The sequence below is a fragment of the Myxocyprinus asiaticus genome, chromosome 18, assembly GCF_019703515.2.
Source record: "Myxocyprinus asiaticus isolate MX2 ecotype Aquarium Trade chromosome 18, UBuf_Myxa_2, whole genome shotgun sequence".
Classification (NCBI taxonomy): domain Eukaryota; kingdom Metazoa; phylum Chordata; class Actinopteri; order Cypriniformes; family Catostomidae; genus Myxocyprinus; species Myxocyprinus asiaticus.
This window is the reverse complement of record NC_059361.1, coordinates 18,672,513-18,694,876: the sequence shown is the minus strand read 5'-3', so window position 1 is coordinate 18,694,876 and position 22,364 is coordinate 18,672,513. Positions and strand designations below refer to the sequence as shown.

The following is a 22,364-nucleotide window of genomic DNA, read 5'->3' as shown; positions in this document are numbered from 1 at the left end:
CCTTCCGCAGATCTCCAAGCCAGCACTCTGTGAGCTCGCTCGATTTCCAGCTTATGGCCTGTTATGTCAAGCAGACTTGGGAAGAGCTCGTCTAGGAATTTCACCATATCTCGGCCTTCCTCATGCTCAAGAATTCCAACAATTCGGATGTTGTTTCACCGATTACGATTCTCAAGGTCTTCCAACTTTTCCCAAATGCGTTCCAAATCTACTTTGGTCGCTAGCGGGTTAGCAGCTAAATCCCTCTCTGATGACTCCAGATAATCAATCAGTTTCTCGACGTCCCTGAATCTTGTAACCAACTCAGAAAATTTCGACTTCATGGCCGTAATCGATCGACATATTACAGCAAGATCCTCCAAGTCCCCCACGACGTTCATCAGCATCACTGACATGCTGGACAGTTGACGTTGAATTTATCCCGCCACACCGTCCAAATTGAGTCCCTGGTCTTCGGCCTTGTCAGGGGTATCAGCTTGAGCACGTAAGTGTCTTTTAATATCTCCAGAGTCTTAGGATTTTGAATTTGTTGACATATTGTCTTCATAGAACAGTTATGAAACAGAGTGTATCGAATCTCACCGGTTTATGACACAAAAAGAATTCAAAACTAGCAAAGTGCGCAGAGCTCGCCATTCACACTTCCGACCCCCGCATGGTGCCACGCGATTCCCCGAAACAGTGAGTATTTTTATGTTTACAGATTGGCCTCATTCACTTCCATTGTAAGTGCCTCATTGGAACCCAGATGTTTGCTTTTTTTTTTAAAGAAAAGGAGGGACAAGTCAAAAAAAAAAAAATATATATATATATATATATATATATATATATATATATATATATATATATATATATATATATATATATATTTGTGGTAATCAATATTATGCCACAAATGCTGTCGATTGAGCTTAACTTGTACTGAACCTTGAATATTCCTTTAAAAGCTGAAATTCTTGAAAAAAGAAATGTTGCCATGATTACTGCAGAATAACCTTGCATTGTTATTTTTTTATTTTTAAATAAGCAGTGAAACTTTTTTTTGTTAAAAATGAAATTTGATTAATACTTGAAAAACATTTGTTAACCAAATCAAAGTCAGGTGGTTTAACCAACATGTAGATAACCATTATGTTGCCATGTGACAAAAAACAGAGAGGACCTCTTTATACCCCCCAAAATGTTATATATATATATATATATATATATATATATATATATATATATATATATATATATACATACACTGGCAGCCAAAAGTTTGGAATAATGTACAGATTTTGCTCTTATGGAAAGAAATTGGTACTTTTATTCACCAAAGTGGCATTCAACTGATCACAATGTATAGTCAGAACATTAATAACGTGAAAAATTACTTTTACAATTTGAAAAAAAAATAAAAAAATCAGAACTTCTTAAACTACTTCAAAGAGTTCTCATCAAAAAGTCCTCCACGTGCAGCAATGACAGCTTTGCAGATCCTTGGCATTCCAGCTGTCAGTTTGTCCAGATACTCAGGTGACATTTCACCCCACGCTTCCTGTAGCACTTGCCATAGATGTCTTGTTGGGTACTTCTCACGCACCTTACAGTCTAGCTGATCCCACAAAAGCTCAATGTGGTTAAGATCCATAACACTCTTTTCCAATTTTCTGATGTCCAATGTCTGTATTTCTTTGCCCACTCTAACCTTTTCTTTTTGATTTTCTGTTTTGAAAAATGGCTTTTTCTTTGCAATTCTTCCTATAAGGCCTGCACCCTTGAGTCTTCTCTTTACTGTTGTACATGAAACTGGTGTTGAGTAGGTAGAATTCAATGAAGCTGTCAGCTGAGGACATGTGAGGCGTCTATTTCTCAAACTAGAGACTCTGATGTACTTATCCTCTTGTTTAGTTGTACATCTGGCCTTCCACATCTCTTTCTGTCCTTGATAGACCCAGTTGTCCTTTGTCTTTGAAGACTGTAGTGTACACCTTTGTATGAAATCTTCAGTTTTTTGGCAATTTCAAGCATTGTGTGTGTGTTTGTGTATGTATGTATGTATATATATATATATATATATACACAATACAGTGCCTTGCAAAAATATTCAGACCCCTGACCAATTCTCTCATATTACCGAATTACAAATGGTACACTGAAATTTCATTCTGATTGATATTTTATTTTAAAACACTGAAACTCAAAATCAATTATTGTAAGGTGACATTGTTTTTTTGTTGGGAAATATTTTTATGAAAAATAAAAAAATGAAATATCTTTCTTGCACAAGTATTCAACCCCCAAACATTAATATTTGGTCGAGCCACCTTTTGCTGCAATATCTGCTTTAAGTCTTTTGGGGTACATATGTACCAGCTTTGCACACAGTGACGAAGTGATTTTGGCCCATTCTTCTCGGCAGATTTGCTCCAGGTTGTTCAGGTTGGTTGGGTGACACATGTGGATTGCAATTTTCAAATAGTGCCACAGATTCTCAATAGGATTGAGATCAGGACTTTGACTGGGCCACTGTAGGACATTTATCTTTTTGTTCTTGAGCCACTCCAATGTTGCTTTGGCCTTGTGCTTGGGATCACTGTCATGCTGAAAGGTGAATTTCCTCCCAAGTTTCAGTTTTTTAACAGACAGAAGCAGGTTCTCTTGCAGTATTTCCCTATATATTTCTCCATCCATTCTTCCTTCAATTCTAACAAGATGCCCAGTCCCTGCTGATGAGAAGTATCCCCACAACATGATGCTGCCACCACCATAATTCAATGTAGGGATGGTGTGTCTTGAGGCATAGGAAGTGTTAGGTTTGCACCACACATAGCGCTTTGAGTTTTGGCCAGAAAGCTCCATCTTGGTCTCATCTGACCACAAAACCTTCTCCCACATCACAGCTGGGTCACTCACATGCTTTCTGGCAAACTCCAGACATGCTTTCTGATGGTACTTTTTGAGTAATGGCTTCTTTCTTGCCACCCTCCCATACAGGCCAGTGTTATGCAGTGCTCTTGATATGGTTGACTGGTGCACCATTACTCCACTCCCAACCACTGAACTCTGTGACTCCTCCAAAGTGATTGTTGACTTCTTTGTGGCTTCTCTCACGAGTCTCCTTTTTGTTAGAGTGCTGAGTTTTGAGGGACGGCCTTTTCTTGGCAGTGCCTGGGTGGTGTGGTGCAGCTTCCACTTCCTGATTATTGATCCAACTGTGCTCACTAGTATATCCAAACATTTGGATATTATTTTGTACCCTTTCCCTAATCTATGCATTTTTGTATTACTTTATCTCTAACTTCTGTGGAAAGCTCTTTGTTCTTCATTTTCCTTCATATTCACAGCCTGACCAATGATACTTCAACAATGGGTTTTTTATCCAGAAAATGTTATTGCAACTTTAATGATTCACAGGTGGATACCAATGGTAAATTAATTGTGTCCTCGTTAGGGCAATTTCTTTCATCTGTGTAACCTTGCAGCTTCCACAGCACAGGGGTTGAATACTTATGCAAGCAAGATATTTCAGTTATTTTATATATATATACACTACCGGTCAAATGTTTTGAAACACTTGACTGAAATGTTTCTCATGATCTTAAAAATCTTTTGATCTGAAGGCATATGCTTAAATGTTTGAAATTAGTTTTGTAGACAAAAATATAATTGTGCCACCATATTAATTTATTTCATTATAAAACTAAACTTTAATTAAAAAAAAAAAAAAACTTTTTTGAAATTGATGACTTGGACCAAATAATAAAGAAAAGCAGCCAATAAGTGCCCAACATAGATGGGAACTCCTTCAATACCGTTTAAAAAGCATCCCAGGGTGATACCTCAAGAAGTTGGTTGTCAAGAGTAAGTTTCTGAAAATTCTAGGCAAAGAGTGAGTACTTTGAAGATGCTAAAATATAACACAGTTTTGATTTATTTTGGATTTTGTTTAGTCACAACATAATTCCCATAGTTCCATTTATGTTATTCCATAGTTTTGATGACTTTACTATTATTCTAAAATGTGAAAAAAAAAAAAAATGATAATAAAGAATGAGTGTTTCAAAACTTTTGACCAGTAGTGTGTGTATATATATCCCAACCTAAGACCAATGTCACCTAACAATACTTGATTTTCAATTCCAGTGTTTTAAAATAAAATATCAAACAGAATGAAATTTCATTACACCATTTGTAATTCAGTAATATGAGATAATTGGTGTGTCAATATTATGACATTTTTATAAAAAGGCATATTTTGTTCAGGTCATATGGAGTAACCCTGAAAAAAGTTATTGTTATTCTTGACTCAAAAATTCATATTTATAAACAACATCATTAATAATTAACACCTTAAAAATATGTCTGATAACTTTTTTTATTTTTTTTTATTAGTGATTAAGTTGTGTACACTCATGTATTCAAGGTGTAAGGATGTTTACTTGATGGTTACACCACATTAAATTTTTAAAGTAATTAAATAAAATGTTTTTGTAGAAAATGCAATTAATGTTTTTAAAACATTTGTGAAACTAACACAGACACAAAGATAACATTTGTACGAACTTGACAAGTGTTTTAAAGGACTCTTTTTTTTTTCAACAACTAAAAAAAAAAAAAAAAGAAAAAGTATATGGAAAATACTGATTTATATCATTTGTGGTGTATGTAATCAGTTGTGTGTATACATAATACATACCTTTTTAATGCATAATGCATACAAATTATTTCACATGTGAAACAAAAGTGGTTTCGGTAAATTATCGTACTGTACAATGGCAAAAGAAGAAGAAGAAGAAGAAGAAGAAGAAGAAAAGAAAAGGAAAAAAAGAACTGCAGCAGGCCTGTGGAGGATCTTTAGATGGGGGAGGTTGACGAAATGCAGGGGCGTGACGCCTCGGTCTGTAGCTGCACTCGCCTGCGGAGAGAATGGGAGTGATAGAGAGCGGGTGAGAAGTGGAGGGAGGAGGAACTTGAGGGAAAAAAGTTAAAATAAAAATGGCTTCCTTGTCTTTGGAGTCCACAGAACAAACTGAAAATGGTCCAAAGGCGTCCACGAAAGAAGAAGCCAAAGTCAAAGAGGAGACGGATCCGGACGAAGTTTCGGAACAACTGCTTCAAAGCTTCCAGAACTCGGCGCTCAGTTTTTCCACCGATCAGGTCGCGTGTCTGTGCGAGGCGCTCCTGCAAGCGGGTAATGTGGATCGCCTTTGGAGATTCCTCTCCACCATCCCTCCTTCAGCCGATCTGCTACGTGGCAACGAGACCCTGCTCAAGGCCCAGGCTTTGGTCGCTTTTCACCGGGAGGAATTCAAAGAGTTGTACGCCATCCTGGACAGTCGTGACTTCCACCCGAGTAACCATGGGTTCCTGCAAGACCTTTACTTGAAGGCGCGCTACAAGGAGGCTGAGAGGTCTCGGGGTCGCAGTCTGGGCGCCGTGGACAAATATCGATTGCGCAAAAAGTTTCCTCTGCCAAAAACCATTTGGGACGGTGAGGAGACTGTTTACTGCTTCAAGGAGAAGTCGCGCACCGCTCTGAAGGAATGTTACAGGATCAACAGGTATCCCACTCCAGACGAGAAGAAGAATTTAGCAAAAGTCACCGGACTTTCTTTGACTCAAGTGAGCAACTGGTTCAAGAATCGCCGACAGAGGGACCGGACCCCGTCCGGTACCAACAGCAAAAGGTAAATCCATTGTATTTCTTCATGCATGAACACGAAAGACAACTTTTCAGCCTAAGATTGTTCTCAGGCCCCAGAGAAACATTCCAGAGATAATGTGAGAGAAGAGTGCAGGAAACAAACGTCTGTATTTCAGCAGTGTGTGTGAGGTTTACACTCTGGGTGTGCAGTAAACAAAAACATCAAAATGAACTAAACAGAGTGTAAATCATTGGTTGTTACTTTCTCATTTAACTGCTATTAATTTCACGAAGGCCTAGTCTGCTTCAGATGATACATTGTTGCAGTGCTCCAATGTCTCCACAATGTTTCAAATTATTGTTTATTTATTAAAGACTTGAAAGCACTGTCTTTGGGTCATAGAGATGTGAAAGAAAGTCAAATGTTTGTTGTCTATCACTATCATAGTGCTTGATGAAGTGTTTGACAAGTGAAAATGACAAGGAGGTCTCAGAAAACAGGGCTGAAAGCATGTTGCTTTGTTGTGAAATGTGAGATATGGGCACCAGGAGTGGCTCCAGTTTCCTGAAATCCAGCACCACAGTGTCTCACAGTGGTTCAGGGGACATTAAATCTAAATGAAGAGTACAAAGAAAAAAATAATTAGAAATAATAAACACTTTATTAAGATTTATAAGTACAGTGACCGTCCTAAAGTATTTGGGCGCCAAAATGACACTTAAAAGTTTTTGAATGTCATGGCATCAGATTACAAAATATCAAACCAAGTGTCAGTTATTTTGAACAAAATAGCACAAGACAACAAATTTCACTAAAAGAAGCTGGTTAGGTTTTCATTGTCAATTAAACCATATAAAACTGGTCACAGTTAAGACAGGGAGCTATATTTGAACACTTTATGGTTGTCTTACTAGTTAATTATGTCCATAGTTCATGTGATGACCTACACTTGAGGTTACTCTGCTGGGACACCTGTGCGAACTTAAGGGGAACTGATTTAAATTGTCCACTTAAAATGACCAACTTGTTGGTTGACCAGTTTTAAATTAATTGTAAAAAAAATAAAGGTAAATGTTCTGAGAAAAGGTTTAGCATCGTTTGTTCATGTCACTTGGTTTTATTTTTTGTTATTCAATTCAAAGACTTTAATATATTTTAAAGTGTGATTTTTATTTTTTATTTTTATTTATTTATTTATTTATTTTTTCCCTCCCCTTTTTCACCCCAATTTGGAATGCCCAATTCCCAATGTGCTCTAAGTCCTCGTGGTGCCGTAGTGACTTGCCTCAATCCAGGTGGCGGAGGACGAATCTCAGTTGTCTCCGCGTCTGAGACCGTCAATCTGCATCTTATCACGTGGCTTGAGCGTGTTACGTGGAGACCTAGCGCGTGTGGAGGCGTCACGCCATCCACTGCGGCATCCACGCACAACTCGCCACGCGCTCCACTGAGAGCGAGAACCACATTATAGCGACCATGAGGAGGTTACCCCATGTGACTCTACCCTCCCTAGCAACCGGGCCAATTTGGTTGCTTAGGAGACCTGGCTGGAGTCACTCAGCACACCCTGGATTTGAACTTGCGAACTCCAGATGTGGTAGTAAGCATCTTTACTCGCTGAGCTATCCAGGCCCCCTTAAAGTGTGATTTTTAAGTGTCAAAATACTTTTTGTGACCACATACTGTGCATCATGCCCCAGATTTTTCAGGGCTTTCTAAAACTCGGCCTTACAGTAAATAGCCTATGTTTTAATTAGCATTTCAGTTAAACTTGAATAAACTGCTCCCATATCAGTTACATGCTGCTGTCTTATTTTGTGACCTTTGCACTCTTTTCATGTGGGTTATGTGGTTAAATTGTGCACATATTAAGAGCAATTTAATATGTTGTTAAAGCTGTTCGCATAAAAAGGATTTTGTGTAATGCCTAGTTCATTCATGAGTTAAAAATGTTTTAAATAGTCTTGTAGCACATATGGATTTAAGGTGGTAGTACGCATCCTCTAATAATTTATTGTATAATTATTAAGGATGTGCAAAAAGTACCAATTTTCATGATCGACTAATCGGTTGATTGTTTGAACCACGGTTATAATAGTTTTGAAAATGTCACTAGTTTTTATTTAGTTTTGTGTTTTGGTTTTAAATTTAAGGTTAGTTTTATGTAGTTTTAATGGAGCATAAATATAATAAAGTTTTTATTTTTAGTTTTTGAAAATGTCTCTCTTTAGTTTTTATTTAGTCTTGGTATAGTTTTAGATTTCATGTTATAACACCAGAAAATATCTGTTAACACTTTACAATAAGGTTGTATTTTTTAACATTAGTTAACTACATTAGTTATTAAACAAACAGTGAACAACACTTATATTCATTTTGGTTAATGTTAATTTCATTATATACTAGTGCATTTTTAACATTACAAATTATGTTTTATCTAAACTAGAATGAACAATTGTAGATTTATAAATACATATTTACAGCATTGGCCAAAGTTAATTTCAATATATACATTACACATACACCAATATATTTTTAAAATTAAATGTTGTATACATTAACATTAGTTAATGCTGGATGAACTAACATGAACAAACAATGAACAAGTTTATTTTTATAAATTAACATTACCTAAGATTAATAAATGCTGTAAAAATATATAATTCATTGTTAGTTCATTATACCTAATACATTAACCAATGTTAACAAAAGTAACCTTATTGTAAAACATTTTTAAAAATATTGTTTTTTGTTTGTTCATGATGGATTTACTAATGTTAACAATTACAACCTTATTGTAAAGTGTATTTCTTCACTTGCTGATATGAATAAAATGTGATATAAATTGTCGATACATTCAGCCATAAGTACACAGACATCTCCTCAGCATTTACTGTATCAGCAGCATGGACCCGAAACACACAGGTCTTGTTTCAAACGGCCCGCACCAGAGAAGAACTAGTTGCTTAAAGGTGCTGTAAGCGATTTTAGCGATTTTTAGAATTTCCCCAAGCTGAGCTTTTGGATTAGACACGCCCTCTTTTTTCCAAAACCCTGCACTCCAAAGATACCATGAGCTTTATTGAGACCGACACAAGCAGAAATGGTTGTCAAAAACAACTGCAGCAAAATAGCGTCCTCAAGTAACACTGTTTTGAGCAACATGGCATAAAAATGGCAGTAAGCCTCAATAATTAACTGGAACTACAAGACTCCAAGAGTGTGCAAAATGACTGACTAGCAGAAAGCGTCGTTGCCTGCGGTCTGCGGACACATTTTTGTTTGCTGTTTACAGAATCTAGAGCTGTCACAGAGGCCGGTGAGATATCTTGGGACACTTTATTTCATTAATATCTTTCAGTTAGTAAAATTTTTTGCATACATTTCCTTGAAAAAAAATAAAATAATAATAAACACTTACAGCACCTTTATGTTTCCAAAGTTCATGGAATGGAATATGTTCAGAAGTTTTGTTTGAGATCAAATGAGGCTCTAATTTTTATTTTGTACTGTCATTGAGATGTTTCCGAAATGGCAAACGCTTTTTCGCATGCTGGTTATTTATTCTCGCATAACTGGTCTTCCCCAGATTTACGTGCCTCTAAACATCACGTATGCAGGCAAACTGTGATTGGTTATTTTTTGTTAGGGCTGCAACTTACGATTATTTTGATAATCGATTAATCTTTGATTATTTTTCAATTAATCGGATTTGTAAAAATTGATTTCCTGTATTTTATTAATTTTTTTTTTTTTTAATTATAAAGGGCGCGAGTATTTGGTCTGTTTTACGGTACTGAATTCTACTACATGATTCTATACTCACAAAACTTTGAACAAAACCAGAATCATGAAAAGTTTAGTTTGAATTTATTATTATTAATATTATTATTACTTTCAGGACATATGCAGAACAGTTCATTTCCTTGTAAAGCTTAACAAAAAGTACTATTTATTAAAGAATAAAATGATCCATCAGGGATGGAGTGGGACAGAAATCAGCCCAGCAGATGGCAATGGTGACACTCAAATAAAAATATTAATAATTGTGCCCAGCTGAAAAAGACATAATTATGTTAATGATTATGTACATGTTAAGTATTTAAAATTCATATTTTAAGTAAAAAAAAAAAAAAAGGTATAGTCACTCATTATATGTTTCTAAACTATTCTTTTCGAAAAACACTTTTAATGGTAGTGTATGCTTATCCAGTAAAATAATGTTTGCCAAAGTGTAAGTTTAATGGTGAAATCAGACATTACATTTGGCATTATGAGGACTATCAAATATCAGGACCCTTAGCATTATTATACATTATATTCAGCATACAGTTTATATAGTATAATCATCAGATTCATTCTCACGCTGAAAATTCTCATCCTAGACTTTTTTGTCTAGACATCCTAAGCTCATTGTATTACATGAGCTTACATGATGAGAAGAAACCATCTAAAACACTTTAAAAGCCGGCATACTTGGACTTCTGAGAAACTGAGCCTGTTCACATGCATACCAATACGATTATTACGCTCTAAAATCAGCTTATTTAAAAAATCTGACAAGGCAAGAAATCCATGTTTACATGACATTTAAAATAATCGCGTTATTCTCTACATTTCAAATCAAACTGTGAAGAGACATGTGCTCAACACGTGCACACATTGAATTAGCCAGTAAGAACACTGGGTAAGGTGTTTACATGGCACACGGAATCGGCATAATGGGCAAAAATGTACAGTGGGCACATGGGCAGTGTCTATCAGGTTATTCATAAGCCGTTTTTGGCCTTTACGCTGATAAAGGAATGCGGTTTATTGCGTTGCCGACTTATTAAGCATAATTGGTGTAAGGACGTGCATGTAAACGCGCTAATTGTGACATCCATGAAAGCTGCCTAATTGATTACATTGACCACGTTTACATGCACTTAAGAAAGCGTGTTATTCCTGGGTTTTTGCAGAAAGAGGCATTCTGAAACATCATGTAAACGAGTGCTGATTTCCTTATGTCATTTAAGGGATTAAGAGAAAGTGGTTTAACACACCTAGGTTTCTCCCGGAGAAAGCTGCTTATGTGGCCATGCAAACACATACGCAGCGTTCTAACAGGTTTTTGAGGAGTGACCATGTCCGTGGAACAGACCGAATAACAAACGTCATAGGATGGTGCCAAACAAAAGTCAGCAAAATATTTCTGGGAGTATAGTGGCAAAAGCACATACATAATAAACTATACCCATTTATACAAACCACTGTAAAATATCGACGTCCCTCACGTTCTTTTACGTAAAGGGAAACCCCACTATTGAAGTGCAGTTCCACTGCAGGTCGTGATAGAAAGGTAAGGAAACAAACAGAGCAACAACTCTGAAATATCTGGAAATAAAGCGAAGCAACAGAGAATAAAATAGGGAAGTCTTCCTCAGATACCATGTTTGTTATTTACACAAGCGTCGCAGGGTAATTACGTTGCTCTGGAGAAAGCTGCTTTACCGCATGTATACAGGAGTAAAGAGTATGCCGCTTATACAGTGCATGTAAACAAGAATGTAAACTGCTTTCTCGCAATAAGCCGCCTTCTTGCAATAACCCACTTTCTGGTGTCCATGTAAACGTAGTCAGTGAAAATGAAATCGCGGTATGATGTTGCACGTGTGTAATTGAAATGATTGCACTCCCTTTCTCCATTGCAATTGGTTTAATTGATGTGGATGCACATGCTCGCGTGCTCGGTAAATTTTATTTTTTTTTTTTTGGATTTTCTCCCCAATTTGGTATGCCCAATTCCCAATGCGCTCCTCGTGGTGGCGTAGTGACTCACCTCAATCCAGGTGGTGGAGGACGAATCTCAGTTGCCTCCGCGTCTGAGACAGTCAATCCACGCATCTTATCACGTGGCTTGTTGAGCGCGTTACAGTAGAGGCATAGCGCGTGTGGAGGCTCACGCTATTCTCCGCGGCATCCACGCACAACTCGCCACGTGCCCCACTGAGAGCGAGAATCACAGTATAGCGACCACGAGGAGGTTAACCCAACGTGTCTCTACCCACCCTAGCAACTGGGCCAATTGGTTGCTTAGGAAGCCTGACTGGAGTCACTCAGCACACCCTGGATTCGATCTTGCGACTCCAGGTGTGGTAGTCAGCGTCTTTACTTGCTGAGCTACCCATGCCCCCCGCGTGCTCGGTAAAGTTAAATGGAGACTTTCTTGTGGTAAAGACAAATGGTTTTGCAAAATGGAAACATGCGCCTGATTTTGAATTCATAACATATATACATTACAAAACAGAAAATAGCAGTAAAATGTAAGTTATGCACTGGAGAGAAACAAGTCTTAAGCGCATGAAACAGCAAAAGCCCTCTTTCAATGCACCTGATGCAGCAAACGCTCCACTGTCTGTTTTTCGTTATCATACAAAAATGTTTTTCACTGGGCTGTAAAGTGACGTCACTGACCGAGCTTCTCCATAATAGGCAAATAGGCAACTAATCGATGATGATTATCGATTTAATCGATTAGTTGTTGCAGCCCTAGATTGTTTTTTACATGAATCAGATGGCAGTTCACTGGTTCTTTCTGAGGAACACAGAGAAATCAGGCTTGAGAGATTATTTAAATCAAATCATCCGAAAAAAGAAAACTAAAGTCATTTTCTCCAAGATCCCATTTAGATTTCATTCGTTTTGTAGTGTACATTTATAGTTTCAGTTTAGTTTTCTTTCTTTTATTTTTAAAACTACCTTTTTATTTTAGTTAATAAAAATATTTTTTCACTGCTAGTTTTCGTCTTAGTAATCATTTTCGGTAATGAAAATAACCTTGGTTTGAATGACTAATCTGTGTTAAGTAGAAAAAAATCTTGATTTTCCGATGCATTGCTATCTTTGTTTGAACGATCTTGAAATCGATTCTTAAATCCCAAGATCGATCTTTCACTTTGTGACAACCCACTCCCATGTGCGGCCAAATCTCGCACTATGCGACTAAAACTGTCTATGATTAGCCACTGGCTGGTAAATATTCAGATTTCACACACTAGTGATTGAGTAGTATAGTGGAGAAGTTATTAGCACAGAGGTTCTTTCACTGCGTGTTGAGTGTAAAAATTTGGTTTAACTTGTTCTGTGTGTCCAAAGACAAGATATGGATCCATATTTCATTTAATACCCTTTCTGTTTTTTACAGTCAGTTGTTCATTAAAAACAACAAGCAAAAGACTTTAATCTCTTCAAAGCACCTAACAAATACGGGAATAGAACTCACAGCAGAGGATTTAACATGCGACAGTGATTGCCTTGTAATGTGTTGTTAATGCATTGCTTTGATGGCTGTAACAGCAGCTGTGCATAAATGGACTAAACTTAAAGCATTAAAGAGATGAAACTTCTTGCAGAGGTTTTTACTGAGCTGACTATTATTCACCTTTAAGCACAGCAAGCTATAATCACGCAAAAACTCTCTCCAAGAAGTTGCATCTATCAATTAATTTGAGTATTGGGTCTCCCATTAAAACCACCACCACAAAATAATATTAATGTTAGTAGTCGACCCCACTAATCGACAAGTCAGTTGTTGGATGGCTAGTCGAAAAAACGACCACCGTAGCACATCCCTAATAATTATGCCGTTTAGTTAAATTGCATTTAAATTATTTTTACATTTTTTGTTAATGTGCAATATGTCTTTAAAACTTCCTGTCGGATATTAGAACAACATTCAGCAAAAGTTTTCATTGTGTTTTTTGAGTCAAAATGTATGTGAACTGCTCTTATTTATATTTATTACATTGTTACACAGTAATTAGCAATGCTTTCCAGATTATGTGATCTTTAACTGACATCATCTGCTTACTTGGTCTAGTTTGTTATTAGCAGCTTAGGCCTTATTAATTTAGGACAGCTATCAATAAAAAAAAAGATAGGTGGAAATTGATGGTAGACAATGAAGGGGACTCCTTTACAAAGATGTTCGTAGAATGATCTTAAATGTGAACCTTTGACAGTTTCTTAAATGTCCCTTCGAAAGATTTATAAAACTTTTCCTAAATACATCCCATTTTATAAATCGCAATTCATCTTAAAATCATGTGCACATGAATGAGCTTAGACCTGTCACCTGCCTGTTATCTTGTAGGTCTCAATGTATTTATTATGGAAACTTGCAGATAGGGCTATAAATAAATAATCTGTCACAGCAGATATCCAAAATAAAGCATTTACATTACGCTTACATAATCTAAATATGACCACATTCTGACTCCTATCAGAATATTCATTCTCATGTATTAATACATTTAGTCAGTCACTGACCATTAGTATTTGCATTACTAAAAAAAAACAAACAAAAAAAACAAGTCTGCGTGCACTGGCACAAAAAACGTTGGTAGTTGTAAAGCATGCTTACGCACTAGAGGTCGACCGATATATGGGTTTTACGTTTTAAGCTTGTAAGCTGAAGTACGCAAAACATTTTCACGTCAGTTTCTACCTTTATAATTCAGATTTGTTACTTTTAACGTAGGATCAAATACATAGAATTTAGGATCAAATTGATCATATGTACACTACCATTCAAAAGTTTGGGGTCACTTACTCATTCTTCTTTTATTTTTTCTTCACATTTTAGAATAATAGTGAAGTCATCAAAACTATGGAATAACAGAAATGGAATTATGGGAATTATGCTGTGACTAAAAAAATCCAAAATAAATAAAAAATATGTTACATTTTAGCATCTTCAGAGTAGCCAACCTTTGCTTAGAATTTGCAGAAACTTACTCTTGGCATTTTCTCAACCAACTTCTTGAGGTATCACACTGGGATGCTTTTAAATCAGGATTAAAGGAGTTCCCATCTATCCTGGGCACTTATTGGCTGCTTTTCTTTATTATTCGGTCCAAGTCATCCATTTAAAAAACTTTTAGTTTTGTAATGAAATAAATTAATATGTTGGCACAGTTATATTTTTGTCTACAAAACAAATTTCAAACATTTAAGCATATGTCTTCAGATCAAAAGGTTTTTAAGATCATGAGAAACATTTCAGTCAAGTGACCCCAAACATTTGAATGGCAGTGTACATTTTATAAATTAGGCCTCTGGTTCATGGAAACTACTTTAAGACTGTTTGACCAACTGCACTGTTTTTGCCTCTTCTTTAGTGAATCTGATGGGAACCACAGCACAGAGGATGAAGCCAGCAAGGGAGACCTAGAGGATATTACTGACAAACCTGCTGCTCAAGAGACAGGCAGCTCTAATGCTTCTCTTATATCTCTCACTGGTGCTCCTTGCAATACTGGTGGTCAGCTTATTCTCAACAGCACAGGGGGATTCCTCACAAGCTCTCATCCCCTACTGCTCAATGGGAGCCCTATACTCTCAGGGGCAGGGACTGGGGTTATTATTAATGGGTTGACACTAAGCGATGGCCACACAGTCACTCTAAGTCCTGTTACAGCTAATGCACCATTGCTGCTCAATAGGGCACAGGTGATCTCCAAAGAAGAGCGTGGCATCAACGATATGGACACCCAAGGCAGTCTGCCCCCTGTGGTACTGAATCCACAAGCCAGTCTAACTAGTACAATACCTCTCTCTCTTAGTGAGGAAGCAAAAACAGCGAGCAGCAATGTCTCTCCACTGGATTTCATCAGTCTTCCAGAGGCCTTGAAGAATCCAGATAATAAACAGTCAGTACTTACGAACTCTATGTCCACTTCCACAATCTCCACTTCTGTTATCTCTCCCACGTCTTTTTCTTCAGTGGCATTGGCCCAAAATAGTGTTCCTGCATCAACTGCGTGCTCTGCGAGTTCAGTTATCTCCAGTCCAGTGGTGCCACTACAGCGCACACAGCCATCAGAGATTGTTGTATTAACGAAGGCTGAGCCTCAGACGCCCGCCATCAGATCCATCTCCAGCCCTCAGGTGCTGTCTTTACCCCAGGTGGTACCATCTATACAGGGCATTCCAGTGTCTCAACTTATGCAGCATACATCTGGGGCCACAGTGTCATCTTGCCCCCAGCTTGTTCCAGTCTCCACTGTCAATGCACAACTTACGCAAGACTCCATTCCTCAGTTTCAGACACAGACTTTGCACATTGGTCCCAGACTTGCTCAAGCCCAGCCCCAAAATGGATATACCCTACTAAACACAAATACTGCTTTATCACTCCCCCAGATGGCTGATGAGCAAGTTACACAAGGGCTTACACCTCAGCTTGGAGACGAATTTACTTCAGCTACCATCCCACAAATACAGACCTCCATGGGTACACAAGTCATTCCCATCTCCTCCCCAACTCAAGTTGTGCCCATTTCCCAGCCCAAAGACACATGCCAGCCTCAGCTGGTCCCCCTGTCGCTGCCTCAACTTATGCCTGTATCGTCCATTGCAGGAACACCAACTGGAACCTTCTCTTTCCCTCAGGTGGTCCCAGCTGCACCACCCCTCTCCATCCCATCCCCTGGTGGTGCTTTCCAGATTCTAACTCCTGGGTCTGGAACAGGATTGAGTGTTGCACCGGGACCAATATGCCTTAGCCCAGTAGGTCCTCCACAGAGTGTCCCTACTGCTACCATTCCAGGTGTTCAGCTTCTTAATTCTGGGGTGGTTCAGCTGCCTTCTTCCTCTCCAGGTAGGTCACTTTACCGTAACAGTTTCATTAGCAAACTAATAGTAAAGGCTGGGGTGTACTTCATTTTTTGTGTGCTATTCCATCTTGCGTATGTCTGAGCGCTCAGCTTTTCAAAGTATATTCTTCTGACTGCAAGACCATACGGATGCTTTTGACGCATATGCACTACCAATGTTCCCTCTAACTTATGTTCTTGCTGAGCAAATCCTAATTCTATTTTACTGAAGCTTATACACTACCGGTCAAAAGTTTTGAAACACTCATTCTTTATTATAAATTTTTTTTACATTTTAGAATAATAGTAAAGTCATCAAAACTAAGGAATAACATAAATGGAACTATGGGAATTATGTTGTGACTAAACAAAATCCAAAATAAATTTGTAGACATGTAAACTTGACATTTTCTCAACCAGCTTCTTGAGATATCACCATGGGATGCTTTTTAAACAGTATTGAAGGAGTTCCCATCTATGTTGGGCACTTATTGGCTGCTTTATTATTTGGTCCAAGTCATCAATTTCAAAAACTTTTTTAATTTTATGAAATAAATTAATATGGTGGCACAATTATATTTTTGTCTGCAAAACTAATTTCAAACATTTAAGCATATGCCTTCAGATCAAAAGATTTTCAAGATCATGAGAAACATTTCAGTCAAGTGTTTCAAAACTTTTGACCGGTTGTGTGTGTGTGTGTATGTATATATATATACACACACACACACTCACTGAGCCCTTTATTAGGAACACCTGTACATCTAATTATTCATGCCATTATCTAATCAGCCAATCAGTGGCAGCAGTGCAATGCAAAAAATCATGCAAATACGGGTCAGAGGCTTCAGATAATGTTCACATCAACCATCAGAATGGGGAAAAAATTTGATCTCAGTGATTTAGACCGTGGCATGATTGTTGGTGTCAGATGGGCTGGTTTGAGTATTTCTGTAATTGCTGATCTCCTGGGATTTTCACAACAGTCTTTAGAGTTTACTCCGAATGGTGCCAGAAACAAAAAAACATCCAGTGAGCGGCAGTTCTGTGGACTGAAATGCCTTGTTGATGAGAGAGGTCAACGGAGAATGGCCAGACTGGTTCGAGCTGACAGAAAGGCTACGGTAACTTAGATAACCCCTCTGTACAATTGTAGTGAGCAGAATAGCATCTCAGAATGCACAACACGTCGAACCTTGAGGCGGATGCGCTACAACAGCAGAAGACCACGTCGGGCAACTTATTAGGACCATAGTGTTCCTAATAAAGTGCTCAGTAAGTGCATATATGCACACTGTGCACAAGGCGTAGTGCCATACTGAAAACTGAAGTATACATTGGCCTTAAGAGAAAAAGTTTTTAGACTGAACTGAATAAAATGTTTTACCCTCAAACAGAATGCTAAAGTTTACTATTGCTTTTGTCTCCAGGCAACATTCTCTTAGCGGGTGGTATAGGGGGCAGCCCCATCTTAAGTGTTCAGAATGGAAAACTCATCCTCACTATCCCAGCTGGCATCCAGTTCACCAGCATGCCTGTCAAGTCCGTCCCAGACAATTCAATCTTAAGCAACATTACCCTTGATGAAAACTCAACTGTTCCTCTGCATGAGAGTCAACCAGCACCTTCACTCACTGCTCAAACCTCAAATTCACTACAATCATCTTCTTTGTGTTTTTTTGGCGCCTCTACACTTTACTGCAGCCCTGAGCCTGGGACCATTGCCAACCCGACCCCCGGAGCTTCTCCGAACACCCCAGACTCTTCTAGCACTCCCACTCCTACGGGGGTTTTACAAGCCCAGCAGACACTCAGCCCTGATAGAATGCAGCCCCTCAGTCCAATCTGTAGTGATGTTGCAACCGGCCCCCACCTCTCACAGCCAGTCTGGAGCCCTGTCGTGCTGTCCTCTTCTAGCCTGACATTATTTGATGTGCGTGGGAAGGGGGATCTTCCAGAGGACCCAGCTTTGTTGGGCCTGCCAGGTGGAGAGTCCCTCCTGTTGGGTACCCCACCCCCAGGTGAGGACATGGAAAGAGATTCTCAACTGGACGAGGTGGATGAAATGGATGGGGACCCGAAAATTCTAACACAACTGCAGTCTGTCCCTGTGGATGATGAGTTGGGTTTGTAATTATCTGTCTTATTGACAGCCTGCTAGATACAGTGTTAAATAAGAGCTTCAGCCTATAAGAGTTGCAATCAACCAAGGAGCTATTATTTATGACCTCAGAGGTTTGAGAGTGGTTTTCTCCACTCTACCTTATGCAGGTTGACGTTGAAATAGTGGAGGTTTTCAACCTGATAACCTGAGTTGTTGAAAAGAACTTCTTTGATTTTGTTAGAATAAATGTCTTTCATGTATTTTGAATTCCATTGTGAAAAGAGAATTCAGCAAGGGTATGACTACATAGAGGTTTCATTAGCAGTGGAGGAACAAGGCACTGTCATGGTTTGTCACATTGGACATTGTATAACCGATATTAACCTCTAGGAAAATTAAATCTCAGTATGTGTTTATATGTTAGCTCGGATTTTGCTGAAACGCAGATCTTGTGTTATGTTACAAGGGCCTACGGTGGTAACAAGGCACTAATATGTCAAAGACAATGACTTTTTTTATTTTAAGAGTGAATGGCGTGTGAGACTTTTTCCTTTGTGCCTTACATATTTTTTGTTACTTAAAGGAATGTTCTGGGTTCAATACAAGTTAATCTCAATCGACAGCATTTGTGGCATAATGTTGATTACCAAAAAATTATTTTGACTCGTCCCTCCTTTTCTTTGAAAAAAGCAAAAATTGAGGTTCCAGTGAGGCACTTACAATGGAAGTGAATGGGGATAATGAAAGTGAATGTGGCCAATTTTTGGAGGGTTTAAATAGAAATGTGAAACCTATAATTTTATAAAAGTACTTTCATTGATCCTTCTGTTAAAATTTGTTTATTATTTGAGCTGTAAAGTTGTTTAAATTGTCATTTTTACAGTCGTTTTAGGGTTTGTTGACATATCATCATGGTAACAAAGTTGTAAAATTGGCTGTAAATTTACTCAGAAAAGGTAAGTGATTTTTTTACACTACAATCATATTTACACGCATATTATTTATGTCTTGTGGCCATACTTTTGAAAAAGTGAGTATTTGAGCATTAAAAAAACTGGCCCCCATTTACTTCCATTGTAAGTGCCTCACTGGAACCTCGATTTTGTCTTTTTTTTTTTAAAGAAGAGGGACAAGTCTAAATGAATTTTTGTGGTAATCAACAAAATGCCACAAATGCTGTCGATTGAGCTTAACTTGTATTGAACTTGGAACATTCCTTTAATAGTTTAATAGATTACGCTATTATGAACAGTACTTTTTTCTTTTAATAATTATAATAATAATAATAATAATAATGTCATATTATGTTTTCCCTCCTAAAGACAATATAATCGATGTACATATATGTTTTATGCTGATAGAAGTACTGACAACTTGGAATGAAATGGGTCCACTACAAACCTAAGTATCTAATATCAAACTGGTCATAAAGACACCAACAGACATCTGATGTGCACCCGTAAGAGAAGCTTGGAGTTGAGCATTACACTTTTGAACACTTAGAGAAGCACTCTTACTATTTATGTTGTTTTATGTGTACAATTTCTTGCAGACTAAATATTGAATCCTAAAGCATGATGGTGCACCAGGCTGACCATGAAAATTCAGTCCAAACTTTAGATACTGGTTTGACATAGACATAAAACATTGTGGTCTCCCAACCATTCCAGCTCATTACTAAAACTAAAACTGTATACACCTAATAGTCTCTAGTATTCTGGTTGAAGGGAATTGAAGTACTGCTATAGTTTGAATATTACTCTATGCAACAATGGTTCCACAGGATAACTGAACTGATGGTTATACAACTCTTAACTCTAAGATGTTGAAAACAGCCATTTTTTTTTTACACTACAAATCCACCATGTATATGTACAGTGAAATGTTTTTTTTTGTTTGTTTTGTTTTTTTTTTCAGTTTTTTACTTTGTTTTTTATATTTTGAAATATTTTATTTGTAGAATTTTATATATAGCTACAAAAAATATCTGTCTTTTTTCTATTCACTTAATTCTAATCAAGTGGAATTATGTCTGAGTGACAACTCAAAATACAACTGATGACTTTTTTCCATGCATGATTTTGAAAGACACGCTGATGTGTGACCACAAACAGTTACATTTAAGTTTGCCTTAAAGGTGCACTAAGTAACTTTTGTCTTTGTGTCATCTTGGACTTACACTGACACCTAGTGGCTTGGATGCAGCATCATTTAAAATCAGTAGTTTTCGGTTTCAGATGCCATTGTAGAAATATAGTATTCACAGTCAGCCATGATTACGTTATTCAATTAGTGAAAGTGTCAAATAACAGGATGGAGTAGTAGTATTTGGATGGTCATGTGATTATAACATGCCAGCCCCCATGTGCGGACCCTCTCCATGTAGAATACATTTTATATCAATTTAAATTTATAAGGTTACTGATATGACTGGAGTCTTCATTTTAATGTGACTGGTCATGATTTCCTACATATATTGCAAAATACAATTCATATCTTTAGGATTTGAACTTTTTTAATGAGGAAAAAATTACTGAGTGAACCTTTAATACTGGTAATTATCACCACCAGACCGATTTGCTCAATTCAGAGCACAGCTCTGTAAGTTTTGCACATTTTATTCATGAAGCATTTACTTTTCTCTGCAAATTTGGTGCTATTGTTCCAAGAGTTAAGGCTTTTGTGAGTCATAGTGGTATATTAGGCCTGTAAGCTTTTGGCATCTATTCTGGGTACACAGAGCAGTCTCCCTGTGATAACTATTACCTTAAATATACCATTGTGTTTGTCTTACACCTTTGTCTTTTATATTGAATGCATGTATCAATCATTTTGGGGTTTTTCTATGATAGACTCTTCCTTATTTTAGCTTAGGTTTACACTGCATTTCATGACAAGTTTTTGCTTTGTGTAGCATCTATCTCTAATTACTGTTTCAATAATGATTTCATGATAGAGTTTGTATTTTACACATTTATTTTACATAGGACTTGTAGCATTGACTTGCCAAAGTTTGTCACCTTTTAAGCACCTGGACAATGCTTTGAGCTTTTTGGAAAGTAAGGTAATGTACGTGTGTGTGTGTGTGTGTGTGTGTGTGTGTGTGAGCGTGTGCGCCTATTCATCTTTCAGAATGTGATGATTCCTATGTTTATGCACAGGTATTTTAGTTTGTAGAGATATCTTTGTTCTGTTCACTTATTTTCTTTGTTTCTCAATACATTCTTTATACCCTCATGTATACACAGAAAAATATGCAGCTGATCAAACCAAATACTTTTTTTAATTTCATGTACTAAAGGGAGTTTTTTGTCCTTTATTGTAAAACTGCATCTCTTTTTATAGAGGTGTGTCTTGTATTTCGTATAGTATTTTATTTTTTATATTCCATTTTATTGTGACTTGTAATAAACAACATATATAATGCTATCTGATTGCTCTCTCTTTGAAATGAACCTACAGTTACAGGTTTTTGGATCAATGTTACGGAAACGCCTCTGTCTCTGCAACTAAAATGGGAGGATCAGATTTTTTTTCCACTCCTTCAGAGGCAAACTACCTGTGGTTCTCCTCCACATCATATATATTTCTCAGCAATGTCATCGTAACAGATAAAGGACAGGCAAGGAGGAGGTGGGAACGGGCTGAACAGTCAACATAAAGTTTTAATGTCAAACTTAACTTAAAACACACATAAACAAACACAGACACACATGCAGTGCGGCCGCGTGCGTCTCTCTCTCTCTCTAGAACTGGCACGTCCGGCTCATCTTTATCCCCCTCCTGGCTGATTAGCCCGATTCAGTGCCGGTGTTGTATCGAATTGTGTTCCCCATCGGAATCTGTTTCCCCCAAGCCCCAATAGGGTATGGGGTTAGGGTACTGTAGGGTAGGGAAGGGTTAGGCTTAGGTTTGTGCATGGGGGAATGCATTCTGACAGCAGAGAATGTTACCGTCAGATACTGTTCCCCTCATAGAGATCTGCTGGGGGGA

The 22,364-nt window shown here is 37.6% G+C and overlaps 1 protein-coding gene across 2 annotated transcripts; it reads left to right on the top strand.

Annotated features, from left to right (window-relative positions):
• The first annotated feature begins 4,621 nt into the window (after positions 1–4,621).
• Positions 4,622–21,800, top strand: six5 (SIX homeobox 5). Of its 2 annotated transcripts, XM_051724377.1 has the most exons (4): positions 4,622–5,672; positions 14,792–15,906; positions 16,033–16,272; positions 17,698–21,800. In XM_051724377.1, exons 1-4 carry the CDS (start codon positions 4,981–4,983, stop codon positions 18,399–18,401), a joined length of 2,751 nt encoding a protein of 916 aa, XP_051580337.1. In that variant the 5' UTR covers positions 4,622–4,980; the 3' UTR covers positions 18,402–21,800. The 2 variants fall into 2 exon arrangements, with proteins under 2 accessions (XP_051580337.1, XP_051580335.1); XM_051724375.1 differs by having other exon boundaries at positions 14,792–16,272.
• Positions 21,801–22,364: the final 564 nt, after the last annotated feature.